General features: G+C 44.4%; 1 protein-coding gene across 1 annotated transcript in view; it reads right to left on the reverse strand.

Moving 5' to 3' along the window:
- csmd2 (CUB and Sushi multiple domains 2) overlaps nt 1-18527 on the reverse strand; it is a gene marked incomplete at both ends in the record, with an annotated part of 362644 nt that overhangs the window by 179151 nt on the left and 164966 nt on the right. The window contains 3 exons of the mRNA XM_080787142.1: nt 5960-6072; nt 7844-7947; nt 12410-12531. Of these exons, the coding sequence (XP_080643268.1) occupies nt 5960-6072; nt 7844-7947; nt 12410-12531 (339 nt within the window). The remainder of the gene's footprint in view (nt 1-5959; nt 6073-7843; nt 7948-12409; nt 12532-18527) is intronic.

Genomic DNA, 18527 nt, shown 5'->3' on the forward strand with positions numbered 1-18527 from the left:
GGGACAAGTGCTCTCTCTCTCTCTCTCTCTCTCTCTCTCTCTCTGTATGCACAGTAAAATCTCTCTCTCTTTTTACTGTGTATGCGCAGTAAAATTGTTGGAGCAGCAAGCAGATTCTTGTTATTATTATCCCTTTTGATGAAAAACCAGACCTAAACATGAATTATGAGTGTGGACATACAAATGGGGTTACATGGGTTAAATTGGGGTGTGTGCGTGCATGCGGATGACTCATGCAAGAGTGTTTAAAAGTAGATCCTATAGCTGGAATAAGGGAAGTGATGATGAATGGTTGTGAGGGTGTGGGTTCATCTCAGGCCATGCAGAAGCAGGCGGGCCAAATACTTTTATTGTAATGACACATCAGTGTGATGTTCTTACTGGGTTTTTTTTCTTTTCCATATTTTCTATTATTTAACCACTTTTAACCCTGGCATCTTTATTGTGGACAAAAGTTGCCAAAATACACGCTCACATACAGTATTAGCTCATTGGCTAGTTTTACTCTTCGCCGTACAACATAATACGTGGTTAATAACTCACTATTTATCACCCCCCCCCCCCCCCTCTCTCTCTCTCACAATGCATCCACCACATCACTGTGTGACAAACATTCACACTTGCACAGGGAGCTGACCTGAGCACTTTCTCTCTCTCCCGCACGCACTTTCTCTCTCACGCATGCACACACAGACACAGACACACACACAAAGACACACACACACACACACAGACACACACACACACACACACACACACACACACACACACACACCATTATGCCTGGATTTATGCACCTCTCGCTCTTTTTGGGAGGTTACACATTTCAGATGTAAATATGGCGTCCTGACTGTCGAGGCATCCAGAAAAGGCGCACGAGCGAGGGAGGAGGAGGCGAGCTCATTCACCCAAGAAACGATGGCAGAGCCTTAATACCATTTTAAATCTCAGCGGGGGTGATGCTGGGCATAAATCCATACTCAACCCGTAATGACGCTCATCATTTAGAGCACACATTTAGAGCTAGCCTGCGCCGTCTAAACGCTTGGCTGTCTCGCTGCTTTGAAAAACGCTCAAATTGACCGGACGACTCATCGATCTTAGAAGAAGTCACCTTTACAGGCGACTCTGAAAGGCAGCGCTTTGAAGAGAACTTGGGAGTGCAAGTGCAAGTACGTGTGTGTGTGTGCGCATAAATGGTGCATTTATATAGTGCCTTTATCCAAGGCGCTTTATACATAGATTGTGGCCGGCGGAAACCATGCAAGGCACCAACCAACTGTGACCCAATCGGCCACAGCCACTGTGGTTGCCGCCCCCGAGTGAGCGAGTGAGAGAGAGAGAGAGAGAGAGAGAGACCCTACATTTTAACAGTGGGCGAACAGTGGCGACTCTGGTGATAAAAATGTCCAATAGTGGGCGTTCCTGTTGTAAACACAAACATTGATGAGTAAAGTGAGGACGCCCGCTGTTAAAACGTACCGAGAGAGAGAGAGAGAGACAATGATGATTGGAAGGGAAATTAACGATGCCAATTTAGTTTTTGTCTTTTCAGAAACACTGTGCAGGCAATACGAGAAAAACAAACACGCACATGCATAAATGCATGTGTGCACGTGGTATAATCACACCCACCATGGGCACACATGCGCACACACGTGCACCCAATGCCCTGGGTGTCAAAGCGACATACAGTATAGCAGAGTCAATGACGAAGACAGAAAAAAGTGTTTCTCTCAAGTAGGCCTCGTCCTCCCTATGGGCGGCTACAATTAGAGCACCAGGGAGAATGAGGGAATAAATAAGGAATAAGAATCCTTTGATGTGTGTGCGTGTGTGTGTGTGTGTGTGTGTGTGTGTGTGTGTGTGTATGTGTGTGTGCGTGCATGCGTGCGTGCGTACGTACGTGCGTGTGCATGTGTGTCTGAAGCGAAAGGTAATTTGTGTCAACGTGATCCCTGCCACACATGCACTCATCATTATAACATGTGTGCGTTTCCGTGCATACGCTCGGCTATACGGGAGCATTCCAGCGTGCATGTGCCCTGTACGTGCACGGGCGTGCATGTGCCCTGTACGTGCACGGGCGTGCATGTGCCCTGTACGTGCACGGGCGTGCATGTGCCCTGTACGTCTACGGGCGTGCATGTGCCCTGTACGTCTACGGGGGTGCATGTGCCCTGTACGTCTACGGGCGTGCATGTGCCCTGTACGTGCACGGGCGTGCATGTGCCCTGTACGTCTACGGGCGTGCATGTGCCCTGTACGTCTACGGGCGTGCATGTGCCCTGTACGTCTACGGGCGTGCATGTGCCCTGTACGTCTACGGGCGTGCATGTGCCCTGTACGTCTACGGGCGTGCATGTGCCCTGTACGTCTACGGGCGTGCATGTGCCCTGTACGTCTACGGGCGTGCATGTGCCCTGTACGAGTGTACGTGCACGGGCGTGCATGTGCCCTGTACGTCTACGGGCGTGCATGTGCCCTGTACGTCTACGGGCGTGCATGTGCCCTGTACGTCTACGGGCGTGCATGTGCCCTCTACGAGTGTACGTGCACGGGCGTGCATGTGACCTGTACGTGCACGGGCGTGCATGTGCCCTGTACGTGCACGGGCGTGCATGCACATTTCTTTCAATGTGTACAAATGTCAATGTGAGCAGTGCATGTTTTGCGGGCTTATGTATTTTAATTGGAGAAAGCATTGGTGGAAAGTAACTAAGTACATTTAACAAAGTACTGCACTTACTGTAAGTATGATTTTGAGGTGCTTTTACTTCACTGGAGTATTCAAAATATCTGTACTTTTTCTTCTATAATATAGAAGAAAAAGTACAGATATTTTGATATATTATACGCTCAATACCCAGGCAAATATTGTACTTTTACTCCACTACAATTATTTGAAAGCTTCAGTTACTAGTTACATTTTGATTAATATTACAAAAACATACATTAAGCACTTAAAGCAATAATGTCAACATTTTAATGACCTTTTTTATTCAGACAGCCAGCAATGGGTAGAACGCTCCCAAAATAATATAGTCTCTGTGACACATCTAGGGCCCGCAATCTGCATTCAAAGATGTTCCTAGAAGCTTTGTCATTGTCATTGCCCGGTCACAATGACTAACCAATCAGGCTATTAGACAGGCAAATCGACCAATGACAAAGCTTCTACGAAATTCTTTGAATGCAGATTGTGGCCCCTTAGATGTGTGACGTGTCACAGAGACTACAATTTTTTTGGGAGCGTTCTAAACATTGCTGGAAAAAAAAGAAAAGAAAAAGGTCATTACAATTTTGACATATTATTTCTTATAGCAGCCCTGTATAAATGTTGTATACAGGGCTATGTTTGTACATTTTATATTTGTACATTTTATATTTTGAAATGGTACATTCTGCACAATGAGTAGGCTATACTTTTGCTTTTGGTACTTTAAGTACATTTGGATGCCGACATATGCTTTTGTACTTGAATTCCGGACTTTTACTTGTAACGGAGTATTTCTATATTGCAGTGTTGATACTTTTATACTTAAGTAAAACATTGGAGTACTTTCTCCACCACCGCGTGGCGGGGCGCGCGCTGGAGAGAGACAGAGGGAGGATGAAGCTGGGATGTATTCTCATGAATAAGGGAAGAGAAGCACTGACATATGTGTTGCCCCCGTCCGTCTGCTTGGCATTCGCAGCTCATCCAAGCATTGCATAATGGGATTCAAGCACACATTACTGTCCACAAGTGCCTGGCAATCCCATAATAAGCTGCCACTAAGTGTTGCAGAAGGCTTAACGTGAAATATGTACAGTAGAACGTGTGTGTGTGTGTGTGTGTGTGTGTGTGTGTGTAGGCTACACATCTGTTTACTTAAATGTAACCATGTTTACGATGCCGAGATGAACTTAATTTGAAGAAATGTCGGTTAGGCCTATCGATGAGGGAATTTAAAGAGCACATGCACGCACTCTGCACATGCGCACACGCTCGCACGCACACGGACACACGCACACACACACACACGTGCGCACACGCGCACACGCACAAACACAGTGTCAGTTATTCAACTGTGTCTGCATCTACACTTGATGATATGCCTTAAAATACAAGTAATTGAGAATGCTAATTAGATTTTGTTGAGCTCCAGTCGAGGAGGTGTAGTTGGTTCAAAGCATTTCTTCCCCTTCATTAAGTGCAACTCATTGTTTTAATTACACTTGGGTTGGGTGTGCTGCTCCACTTTACATTATTATTTTATTTCCTCTTTACGGATGGAAAAACAAGCATCAGTGTGCCAGGGAGACCGTGGTTCTCAGAGACTTCACACATCTACAGGAAAGGCATGCAGAGTCCCCACACACACACACACACACACACACACGCACGCACACACACACACACACACACACACACACACACACACACACACACACACACACACACACACACACACACACACACACACACACACACACACACACACACACACACACACACACACACACACACACACACACACACACACACACACACACACACACACACACACACACACACACACACACACACACACACACACAAAGCGTGAATGTGGATAACATGATGCACACATACTGTACATGCAGTGTCTTTTCTCTTCTCTTTCAATCCATGTATGTCTGTCCCTCTCTCTCTCTCTGTCTCTCTCTCTGTCAATGTGGGAATATTGACTGAGAAAGGCGGCGTGGAGTGTCTGAACTGTTAGCGTTGGAATAAAAGGCCTCAAGGAGACTGACGCATCCTCTCTGGCCCTCGTCCTTTCATCTGAAAACTACACAATGGGGATGACGGAGGGCGGCCAGGCAGGCGAGAACCTTACAGTGGACAAAATAAATAAAACATGCGCTGTCAGAGCCAATCATATCAGTATAGTTGTGTGCAAGAGTTTAGGAACAAGAGAAACAATTACCTTTCCAGAATGTTTGGCTTTGTTACAGCAGTGTTTCTTTGTCCTGTTGTTTTCTATGAATCTGTGCAGTGACTTACTAACGCCATTTTCTGCCGCAGTCTGAAAAATCTCTCCAGGCTCCTTAACTCACCCCCTAGCACTCCTTATTTCTCAGTACTTCTGTACTTGTTGCCCATTTAGATTGACACATCCTCACACAAATAGATATACATTAACACCGGGGATATTACTGTATAGATTCAAAGGGGTTTATTTGTGACTCACTTAACTCATTTGACGCCTCCTTTCCAAACGCGCCGAGATCGCCTATTATAATATCAATTGATTGCGGTTCATAACTGTGTCCTGTACTCGCTCATAACACTCCAGGTCTAGTGCGGTGAAAAAACAAAACGAATGAAAATTCCGCTGGCTTATGCTGTCTAGGGGACGCAGTATTTAGAATCGTTATTCTTCTTTTTGGGTCGAAACAAGCTTGATTTGAACCTATGATCCTCGTTTACAAAATGCATGTTTTGGGTGAATGAAATAACAATCACGGCACCCGTTACATAGTGAAAATTCACTTCCTGATTCTCAGTGTCCGAGTGGCGGGTTTCAGAATAAAAAAAATAATAATAATAAATTAAATGACTGGATGGTGCCGTTGGCTGTAAATGAGGTAAAACCTGTTTACCTCATTTACAGCCAACAGCACCATCTGGTGTCCGGTAGCTCTCGCCTTTGGACAACAAGTTCATGGGTTCGATCCCGGGCACCGCCAACTCAGCGTATGAGTACCACGGATTGGGTGCAGCAAGTTGTGCAGTTAAGTATACTGGGAGCTGATGGTAGGTGTGGCGCTCCACCTCAGCAATCCATCTCCCAGGGGTCAAAAGCATTTTGGCATTATGGGAATTGTAGTCCAGGAAGGAAGTGAGCCACACACACAGCTGCACGTGCCAGAGAGAGAGAGAGAGTGCCCAGCTGACTTGCGAGCCACAGTGATGTTTGAAATATTTCCTTACCTTCATAAGACACCTTGAAGCCGAGGGAGCCGCTCGTGTCGTCTGTCTTGAAGTTCAGCCACATCTGATAACTGGTGCTGACTACCAAGTCTGGAGTGCTGGTCCCAGAGAGGCTGGCACAAGAGACAGAGGACAGGTTAGGTTGACGCAGTGTGTTCATTGTTCACGTGCGTGCGTGCATAGAATTCTGAAAAAGAAAATAATGTATAGCTGCATCAGTTTAATACATGTGTTATGCAAGTCTATGTTGGTTTCCTCAAGAGCAAGCTGTATGTGGCAATTTCCTGTGACTGCCATAGACCTTCTTTACTCTGCATGATAGGAAAAAGCAAATCATGCTTCTACCACTAGTAACTTCTGGTATACCTGAAATAATACGTAAGCTATCTGATCTCATCTAAGCATTTTTGGCTCCTCCGCATGCACCGGGGACCCTGAGTACCTTAATTAAGTAAGTAACTGAAATATATAATACTTGAATCCCCTCTCTGTAATTCAGATTTAAGGTGTTGCGGGAACATGAGTTTCTGTCAAACTTCAATGGCAGAAGTTGCAAGTCTATTTTAAGCTCATATGTCACAGTGGCAGATTTAAAGGAAACCCATGTGGATAATTGGATGGATTAAGTCATTTTTTTCACTGTGTGTACAGAGATAGCTTGTTTGTCTGCATGTGCTCTATACAGTACGTGCCTGTGTGTGTGTGTGTGTGTGCGTCTGTGTGCGTGCGTGTGTTGAGTTTTGCAACAACAAAAAAGCATCCTCTACAAACAACCTTCTTTATCTCCAATCTCTTCCCCATTCCCAGCAGGGCGAGGCAGGCAGCCTTCCATAAAAATGGATCTATAAAACCTTTATCGACGTGGTAAATTTTGGGCACAATTAATAACAACATCCTGTGAAATGTTATGGAGCATCTGCCGGTGCAAACTCCATTAGGGGGCCATCGATATGCGGCGCACAACACCCCACCCCACCCCCAACGCATACATGGCCATGATCTTGGTTTTAGCATTGGCGAGAGGCAGGGTGATTGACAGCAAGCCGTACAATCTATTTTTCATGTGCTCCCATCTTGAGAGGTGATGAAATGAAGGAGAAACACTGGGCGAGAGATGGAGAGAGAGATAGAGGGGGGGGGGGGTTGCAAAAGGGAAGAAGGAGAAGAAGGCTAAAGTCTGATTTAGCCAAATGCACCACGTCTGTGTGTGTACTGTTTGTAATCCACGTAACTCGAGAACCGTTCACCGCACCGACTTCAAATTCGACACACGCGTTCCACACCCCCACAGGGAGTGCACTACCCGGCCTTGAGTCGGTGGGATACACCGCTGGACAGAACCAGCACAAAAGTCTCTGCCCAGGGCCCGGACGGTAAGCTCAACCGTCTGGTGAGCCAGCCTCAGGGTGTGCCGCGAGTTCCACTCCCGATCCCGACAGCCTTTGCCGCGTGTCTTCCCCCCCATCTCTCTCCGCATTTCCTGTCAGTCTACCTTAAACCTATCAATAAAGGCCCCAAACAGATCTTTAAAAATGAAAAATATAAGGGCTCTGCCCATGCTGGAGACAGGAGGTCAAGGCAGGAAAGAAAAGATGTTTGAGCGCTTTTACCACAAAAAGTACAAGCAAAGGCTTTCAGATCATATAAGCTTATAACCAAGGGGTCTCTTGCACTAGTTCTTGTACTGTGCCAGAGGGAGAGAGAGGAACTAAAATGTTAAGAGAAAGCAGGCAGTGGACGATGCATTGATGGATGGATGGATGGAGGGACAGGCCAGCGTGACGCGGGGGCCCTGCAGAGGAGCCCAATGCAGGACAGGTGGATGATGAGGGGTAAAGGGTAAGGGGGGAGGAGGCGGGCGGCCGGGCGCATGCAGGCACTCACACGTGGAACACCGTCTTCTGGTCTCCGATCACGTCTCCGTCTCCCACCGTCAGGGTGTCGTAGCCACGCTCCAGGTCAAAGTCCTCAAACGTCAGCTTGATCACCTAGAGATTGGGGGGGGGGGGGGAGACATCACCATAACAACCATGAGCGATACAGTACATGTCTGAGCCCGTTCTGACACCTGGTGCTGAGCTGTGACCCAACCTCTTCCCCATCTGCCTCTCTCTCTGCCTCTCTCTCGTGACTTTACATTGTCAATACTTACTTACTTGCATTAGAAGGGGAGGTGGTGGAGTTCGCTGTTTTAGCAGACAGTTTGAGGGTCCAATGGAGTTAAGAGGTTTTGTCCAATGCGCTTTTGAATTCTTTCCATTGGTTCGATATTTTTTATCGAGCACCGATTTATGAAAATAAATAAAAAATAAATAAAAATAACCTCAAAAATTGAGTTAGTTGGTTTCCTCCCGACAGCAACGATAATAATATATATATATATATATATATATATATATATATATATATATATATATATATATATATATATATATATATATTATAATAAAACAAATCGAGTATAGGGTTCAGTGTTTGGTTCAAGGACAGCTCAACGCTCTAAGCCAGTAGCAGCCGGGGATCAAACCGGGAACCATCCAGTCCCCGAGCGGTCATTATACCTCCTCAACCCCCAGGATATTATTCTGTCTATATAGGGAATTAAAGAGAACGCTGATGTAGGATGCAAAACACCATATTCAATCCATCAGGAGACTCAGCCTGGGACTTTTTTTTGTTTTGTTTTGTTTCTACACTTTTCATTATAAGCCTCAGTGATTTTTTCCTAGGGGAAAAAAGCAGCAATAGATCTTGTTTATTTTCCCTGGGAGCCCAAAAGGCTTCAGTCCAGGACCATATGTTCAACATCCAAAAGGCTTCAGTCCAGGACCATATGTTCACCATCCAAAACGCTTCAGTCCAGGACCATATGTTCAACATCCAAAAGGCTTCAGTCCAGGACCATATGTTCAACATCCAAAAGGCTTCAGTCCAGGACCATATGTTCAACATCCAAAAGGCTTCAGTCCAGGACCATATGTTCAACATCCAAAACACTTCAGTCTAGGACCATATGTTCAACATCCAAAACCCTTCAGTCCAGGACCATATGTTCAACATCCAAAAGGCTTCAGTCCAGGACCATATGTTCAACATCCAAAACGCTTCAGTCCAGGACCATATGTTCAACATCCAAAACGCTTCAGTCCAGGACCATATGTTCAACATCCAAAACGCTTCAGTCCAGGACCATATGTTCAACATCCAAAACGCGGTCCCCACCAGATACTTCGGCGTGTGATTCGGCGTCGGAAAAACTGATCTACAAGACCTCCCTCTCTCTCACACACGCACACATACAGTAGTCACGCGCACACACACACACACACACACACACACGTGCACACGCACACGCACACACACACACACACACACACACACACACACACACACACACACACACACACACACACACACACACACACACACACACACACACACACACACAGCGTCTGTCCCAATGCGACGTCCGCAAATGGAATATCCATCTTGAAATAACGTGGCTCCCATGTATGTTGGACTTCATGCATGTACAGTATAGCATAATATACTGTATATATAGCAGTCCCAGGGTCCCTGCATTTGTGGGTCGTGTACACATTTTTATGGGTCCCTATATTTTTGGAACAAACACATTTTTGGTTTCCTACTAAATGTAGGAAACCAAAATTGTGTTTGTTCCAGGGCCATTAGTTTAAGAAGGTGACGATATTTAAAAAATGACAAATGTGGACAGAATATAGTGGCTACGGCCTTCTGGCAGTGTGCACAAGAGATTTGGCGCTTATGGGTCCAGCGGCTAGAGAGATTGGCTGCGGACACAGAGACAGGCAGGGGGGAACAGAGAACAAAGTAAGATAATACTTTAAGGGAAACAGGTGGCGAGCCAAGTAGATATGGGCAATGAATTCAGGTTTGTCTCCAATATGATGGTTCAAGAAATGTCAATTACCGAGGGAAGGAAAGAAAACAGAGATGAGATGAGAACAAATGATAGAAAATACTGTAAAAAATAAATAAAAAAAGCAGCAAAACCAGACTTGTTTGATCTTCTGTTTCAAATTGGCTGCAACTGACTTCTGCCAGAAATCCTTTTTTTCACAGAGCTTCGAGTGCATGGGACCCTAATGAAAAAGCTTATATAAATGCAAATTGCATTCTGTCCTATGGTAAATCCACTGCCTAATGAAAATTGCCACGGTGGGGAGGGAGAGAGAGAGAGAGAGAGAGAGAGGATGGAGGGAAGGCACAGGTCAGATCACCAGATAAATGGGAGTCTCCTCCCGCAAAACTCATCCACCATCTGCCAGCCAACAGGTGAGGGACAAGGAGGACAAACAAGGGAACACAGAAGGATATTTCAAAAAAGAATGAGGTCAAAAAGTATAAGAACAGCATTCCTATAGATGAGCCTATCTCTGATGTGGGTATATCATATCATGCTTACAGGTACATAAGAAACAGAGACATCAGCATCGCCCCATGGCAAAGGGTAAACAAAAAGGTGTTAAGTACATTTTAAAACACGTGCACTTGTTTCGTGCACTCATAGGACACGAGGGAGGACAGGGGGCCGGCATTGCTTGTGCTGTCTTAAGGTTGTATTTAGATATAAAACAGCTGTGTCATGTTCCGTATCACACGCACGCACAGTTCCCACCGGAGGTTGTTCTTCATTCTCTTTCCTCTTCCTCTGACCTAACGTCTCCTCTGGCTGATAGGGCCGTCCGTGCGGACGGGCAGGAATAGAACGCCGCTACGTCTCTAAAGAGAACGAACAGGCGCGCTCTGTCTTCATCAGAGCCGGACGGACGGCAGGCCCGAGACAGCCCAAAGTGCCATTGTCTCGTCTCCGCCAGCTGCCCAGCAGGCGCACCCAAGGGGGTTGTGATGTGAGTGCATGGGGGACGGTGTGTGTGTGTGTGTGTGCGCACGGCCGCGCCCACCCTTCTCGGCTCACATCACACGGCCTCTTCCTTGTACGGCCTGGTGCGATAAAGGAATGGATTTGTGGAGAAAACACTTTATCCGAGTTCAACTGAGGAATCTTTGGCAAGCGGGCGGGCTGGCCGTGTGCCCTTGAGCACGACCAAAGTCATGCAGGGTCTGAACTCTGAACACTCTGAACACTTTCTAAAATCTCTCCATTCTTCTTCCGTCCACCTCTGTCCCTGCATGCCCCCTCCCCTCACCACAGGTGGTTCTAACGATGCTCTTTGTCCGTTGACACCACTCCTGCACTTGTTGTTGCCCAATCCCCCCCCCCCCTCAATGTCCCCTGCAGAGTCTTGACATTCCTTCAAAAAGTGTGTTAAAGCTGCAATCCATAATCCATAAGGTGTACATCTTTCGCATGGCACACGTGGTTTTGTATTCTAAAAACGGTTAGTCCCGATACTTGATTCTGATCGGCTGGTTTCTGATTAGACCACGTACTAAATCTCACGATAATTCTACACCTTAAATCAGTTCATATCAATCCCAGGAGCGTTACAGTGATCCTGCATCTCTGTAGCTGACTTTTAAGGCCATCAGGCTGAGATTGTGAGCCACTCTACTACATAAACACAGTGGCTTTAAATGTATCAATAAGGAAAACAGGGTGACCACCTCCAACCACCGCAGTTGAGTTAGTGATATGGTCAAGGGAAATATTATTCAAACATTCACACGTACACGCACACGCACGCACGCACGTGCAGAAGTTCAGCATTGCAGCTTTAAATAGCATCAGACATGTACTTTGAACTTTAAGTTACAGTATGCTGCTATACATGTCATTTGTCATGATAATGAGATTCCAACCAGGTACAGTCCAGTTGGTGGTGGCCAGACTATTTGTTACCATTAACTCTATGGCTGGAGAGGCAGGCCAATGTTTTCCCCCCTTCAAAGTCGTTACTGTAATTGCATTTCCTGTTTAGTCCCTGATTAATGAAAACCAGAATTAATCTAGGTCTCATGGGTTAGAGTTCAGAGTCCTACTGGTCCCACTCTGTCACTGTAATCAGCTATAGCAATGACATTTTACCTTGGGTTAGAGTCCTACTGGTCCCACTCTGTCACTGTAATCAGCTATAGCAATGACATTTTACCTTGGGTTATAGTTCAGAGTCCTACTGGTCCCACTCTGTCACTGTAATCAGCTATAGCAATGACATTTTACCTTGGGTTAGAGTTCAGAGTCCTACTGGTCCCACTCTGTCACTGTAATCAGCTATAGCAATGACATTTTACCTTGGGTTAGAGTTCAGAGTCCTACTGGTCCCACTCTGTCACTGTAATCAGCTATAGCAATGACATTTTACCTTGGGTTAGAGTTCAGAGTCCTACTGGTCCCACTCTGTCACTGTAATCAGCTATAGCAATGACATTTTACCTTGGGTTAGAGTTCAGAGTCCTACTGGTCCCACTCTGTCACTGTAATCAGCTATAGCAATGACATTTTACCTTGGAGCCGTCTGAGGCCGTGATGACCCAGGTGCAGTTAGCGTTGTTGTCGTACTGGACCGGATAATTAGGAGAAGTAATGATCCCGCTGGGTCCCCTCAGCTGACCTCCACACATTGGCGCTGTGAGGTTACATGAGGAGAAAGAAAAGAGCATTGTGACAAGCGACCAAAAACATAATAGCCTGTCCTATTTTGTGTTTGTGAACTGCGCAAAAGGTATAAATCGCTGAGGACATCGAGTCTGCGTGGGCCTGGAGATAGCATCTGCGGGCCCAAAACAAAAATGCACTTATGATAAGCAATGCAATTATAGTACGGAGAGGGGAAGTACACAGCTACCGAACGCAATAATAAGCTTAGACAAGGTCAAGTGTAAAACCCATTAGGGGACAATCATGCACAGAAGTCCCTCTAGCCCTGGGTTGGACCTACTGTAAGTTCATATGAAATAGCTAAGTCAAGGCAGGGCAGTTTCTTTACTATCAGTAGGTCAAGAAAGACAACACAAGACCATAACCTCCAATCTGGCTGGACCGTGAAAATAAAATAGCATGAGTATAACTGAAAAGCCACTTGTAAAGTTACTTTCTGGACAGAGCAAGGGAGGAATAGAGCATGAAGTCTGACATCAATATCGGCAGAGTTCCCATGGGTTTGTGTACCTTTTTATGTGTATTATAAACCCCAATGGGAGATCTTAGATCGACTCATATAAGAACTGTTTGAAAAATAAACAAACCATCCTGGCAGTTTCACTCATCTGGATATGTAGAATCAACTGCCTGCGAGAAAACGCTAATGTTACTGCTGACGAATTAGTTACATTTTCACAGAGGTGGACATTTACTTAAGTGTCCACATCTGCATTTTCGCTAGAAACAGACTGTATCCAATATGAGTGACTAACTGTCATAAAGGATACAGAGACACCTCCCCGACAATATTGAGACAGTTTGTTCATTTTTGGATTTGGACTACAATTCTTATATGAGACAATTCTAAGATGACCCAACAAAGGAAATTGTTCATTCATGAACCATCGTCAAATCGTAAAACAGAAGTGCCGCCAACACATAATCCACTGAAGTGCGCTCTAAACACTTGACTTGACAATGCAGCACAGTCGTTTACACACCCATGAATGAGAAACTAATGACGGTTTCAAACAATAGCCATAAATCATGAAGGGGAAACAAATAATACAATACATAAACAAAGCAAAATGTCAAGTTTAAACTAGCACAGTAGAATGAACTCAGCATGTAAGATAATGGATCACCGCCGTAGCTTTGCTTGGTCAAGCATATACCTTGAACTGAAGTTGTTCATGGAAAGAGTACTTGAGTAGTTCTCGAGCAAACTTTTAAAGGACAGCGTGACTTCTGTTATTGAGGTCTCGCGGCCCTGGGGTCTCCATGTGGCTGAACATTTAAACACTTCTCTGAATTAAAGCAGTTTATTTCTAATTAAGTCTTTTAAACAGAATGTGTGTGTGTGTGTGTGTGTGTGTGTGTGTGTGTGTGTGTGTGTGTGTGTGTGTGTGTGTTAGGGGTGACATGGAGGTCTTTGAAGGGGCACGGAACCAGCCACGGATGTTAATGATACGTTTTTCTAGTAGAGGTATTTGAGTGCCAATCACCAAAACCCCTCGGCGGTTCTACCTCCCAATCACACTACATTATTAACCTGCAAAAACTTTAGCTCATATTCATCCTCACAGCACCTCGGCTTTGAATATACTGCTACAGATGTGGGGTTTGGAGATTGGAAGGCTCCTGGCATTACAGAAAGTCATACATACTGTATCTGCAGGCAATGCATTAAAGTCAGCAATTATAAGATATTCCTCTAAACCACTTTTATCACTACCTAGAAATCTGGAGTTATCGGAACTAAACTCCATATTATACTGGACGGTTGGCAGAAAGCGTAATATTCCTGATAATCTTATGAAAGCAGCCATGTGCAATATAAGAAAGTGATGATGAATGTATATGACATTATCAACATTATCAATGTGGTATAATAAATGAACTGTCAATTATTCCTTAAGAAACATTATGCATGTCAAGGAACCCATGAGTTTATAAAAGAATGGTCTCCCCTGAGTCCCCTTAGTACATACACTTTGCTTGTGAGTGGCCAGCAATTAGACTGCATTGAGTGTAGATTTATCCTAATTTGACCACGAAGAATTTTCTGTTATTTTATATTTCTCCCCATTTTGCGGTTGGATTGTCTGTCTGCTTTGTTTTGTGTATGTGCTTTCATGCTGGGACAACAGTATAAGAAAGGTGTGTGCTTAATTTGACCATATGTTTACGCTCCTACTGGCACACTCAATTGTTTCAATATAGAAAAAAGGTTAGATTGCCAGAAGTTTAGAGAAGTTTTTGGGGTTGAAGAAGGAAGTAATTAATTTGAGTGGCGCATACAGGGTGAGGGTGACCTTAATGAAGATAATAGAGCGGAGTTGTGGACGGTAAAGTCCACTGAAGTATCATTTCTCATCTTCTTAATAACAGAGATCAGCGGCGATGGCACTCCTTGCCCTCACCTGACCTATTGTACTAGACACTCCAAAAGCCTGATCACACACACACACACACACACACACACACACACACACACACACACACACACACTGCAGTCAAAGGCAATGAGGACTCAGCGAGACTGTGTGAGTGTGTCTGTGACCGGAGTGGAAGTTAGAAAGGAGTGTACTGCAGGGCACACTGAAAAGCAAGTCGAAATCTCAAGGCACGCCTGTATTCATAGACGTGCAAAACAGGCATTATATAAGCATTATATCACACTCACGCTCTGTATGTATTTACTGATACTGAGGCATAACAACAACAACTATATAAACAGATAGCTTTTCGTGCACATCCAAGTGGGGGAGGTGCTGGTAGGCACGGTATGAAATGCAGACCAAAGAAAACTTCCCTTAGAAGAGGAAGGGACCGCATATACTCCAGAGACGCTCGGACAAGATTAGATTTGCTTCATTGCTGTTTTATTTATTTATTGCATTTATGTTTCGCCGTGTAGGCTTTGTCATGCAAAGCACCCGACGGATTTTCTAAGGTAAGTTTTCTTTGGTCTGAAACTACCGGTATATATATATATATATATATATATATATATATATATATATATATATATATATATATATATATAATTATTTTTCTCCACATATGTTAATATGCTATGCTAATGACATTGCTTGACATCCAGCTAAATGGCCTTTATAACTGGCAGTCACCAGGGCTCTCTCTGTTGCAAACAGATGTGGTCAGTATCTTGTCACTGCCAGTATCATAGTCAGTAACTCAGTATCATGTCAGTATCATGTGGTCAGTAACTCAGTAGCCCATCATGGTCAGAATCATTGGTGTCATGCTCGTAGAATGCAGTACGCCGTGGTACCAGTAAAAAAAACACCATGACACCACTGGTCATTATCATAGTCAGTAACTCAGTATCATGTCGGTATCATATGGTCAGTAACTCAGTAGCCTATCATGGTCAGAATCATGGTCAGTAAACTGGATTGTCTCATGACACACCAGTGTGCCTTGGCAAACCATTTGGGAACTAAAATGCTGGCAGACTATAGTGAAACTGTCCAGTGTTGCCTTCAGAGGATGAAGTTGTGCTTCCCAGATTAAGCCTTAATGTGAACTAATGGTGCTTCTGGTGAATTGACTTGACTAATTGAATTGACTAATGCTAATTCCACTCAAAAACGGTTTTAACATGTATTCAAATGGACTTGGTACAATAATAACAATAACAATGCTGCTCCTTCGCCTGGAAAGGAGCCAGCTTAGGTGATTCGGGCATCTGGTCAGGATGCCTCTCAGGCGTCTCCCTAGGGAGGTCCTCGACACACGTCCCACTGGGAGGAGACCCCGGGGCAGACAAAGGGTCGATTCATACTCCTATTTTAGAGCCGAATAAAAGTCGGTTCGGCGCTGTAGAGCCTACAATTTGACGTCATTTGAGGTTCGGGGGGGCGGGTACCGTCCTAAAGTCGGCTCTTCGGTGCTACTGAAATTTTCTGACGAGCCGAAATCATTTCGGCACTACAGCGCCGAAACAGGAGTATGAATCGGCCCCAAGGCGCAGTTGGAGGAAACACATCGACTCACTGGCCTTGGAACGTCTCGAAATCCCCCAAGAGGAAGTCACTAATGTTGCTCTGGAGAGGGAAGTCTGGAGCACTCTGGTGGAGCTGTTGCCCCGTGACCAGACTACGGACAAGCGGTTGAAGATGGATGGATGGATAATAATAATAACACATTTTATAAATGTTGCACTTTACATTTGAAACAAATCTTAAAGTAGGATAGTATATTTTAATTAACTGCAAATGATGTGAATTATATGTGATACTTTGTCAATGTATTTGTTTTTCCATTATGTTTCTATCTGCTGCTGCTGCTGCTAGACGAGCGGAAGTCCAATCAATCCGCCCACCCACGTAATCCCTCTGAGATCGGTGTCCCTAGCTTCTCCTTCGTGGTCTAATCTCATTTTGCCTCAATTGGATCACGCAAAGACAAAAGAGCAGAGGAGCACCGGGAGAACCGGATTTCTCCGTGCACATCAAAGAGAATGAAGTAGCAAAGATGGCCAACGGCAATGTTAAAGGGGATACAGCGCTCAGGTGATTGCATCACACGATTTTTTTCTATCTGAGAGCGGTATTAAACTGATGAGTGGTAAAGTGCTGAAATTGTCACAAAATGGCTGACGGGCAACCATGTGCCAGGATATAAGATCAATGTGGGTGGACAATATTGTGAGACAGCTCCTGCCAAACAATATGGCCTCATATGGCCTCAACAGGATAGCAGTCAATTTACAATTTACCATTTAGCAGACGCTCTTAATCCATAGCAATTTACATTAAGCAAGAACAAAAAAGCATGGCAATACATCACATACATAACAAGTAGTTATCATGAAACATGCCTATAAGAACAGTGGAATATCTATATAATGAAACTGTACATATATTGTACTATAAAGTGCTACATATACATAAAATGCTATTCTAGTGCTGTCTACATAAAATGCTATAAGTCTGTACAAAATGTTATCTTAAGTCTGTATAAAATGCTATCTAAGTCTACATAAAGTGCTATCTAAGCACTTTATCAATCATAAATTGAGCCTTTTGCATATGCCTGTAAGGTCGTCGGGGCTAGGGCAAGTGCTACGAGCCAAATAAGTCTTCATAAATGACATATTCCAAGGAATATATTTCATTGTCTACTTATTTACAACTGTGGCTATTATTGTACATAACTGACCATTTTCCCAGCCTTCCCTGGCTTTGTTTTTTATACATTTTCTCCATAGTTGACAATGAGCCCCATTCACTAAGCAATTTACGCTCATATTTTGATCGTACGTCCGCTCTTTCTTTCCTGTCTCTTTTCATGGACTGGCATTTTCTGACCAATTTGTCTGCAGCATTACCATAATGTCTTCTAAATGCTGTACGACACCATGTTCCCCTTGTTATCAAAACAAAACCAGAGGGAGTGCAACAAACCATGTACAACCCAGATTCGGCACAAACAAGGGACTAAATTATTTTCGCTCCTATGTCACCAAAATGTGGAACGCCCTACCAACAGTCATTAAGACATGTGAATCCCTTGACTCCTTCAAAACCGCTCTCGAAGGGTACCTACGGACGGCTGCAATTCGAAACTGGCCCCTGTAAAATCTGAATCCCCCCCAGTGCCCCCCCCCCCCCCCTTTCCCCTCACTGTATATGTTTCTTTTCCCTTTTTGCTTCCTTTATGATGAATTCCTGTTCTGTTCTTTGACTATATGGAAGTGTCTATTTGCACGTCTCTAAATGTTTTGATGAATTGAACATGGTGGACCCTCTTGTAAACAAGTGTAATGCTTAATTGGGTCGTCCACTCACAGTTAACAGTCTTTGTATTGAGTTTGTGCTTGAAATGTACTGTAATAACTGTTGATAAATCAATCAATCAATCAATCAACAGAGTGTTAATCTGGTACCACTGGTACTGTCTGTCTGTCTGTCTGTCTGTCCATCCATTTAAATAAATAAACAGGTCGACAGA

The sequence above is a fragment of the Protomyctophum bolini genome (genome assembly GCF_963924005.1).
Source record: "Protomyctophum bolini genome assembly, chromosome: 17".
NCBI classification, from domain to species: domain Eukaryota; kingdom Metazoa; phylum Chordata; class Actinopteri; order Myctophiformes; family Myctophidae; genus Protomyctophum; species Protomyctophum bolini.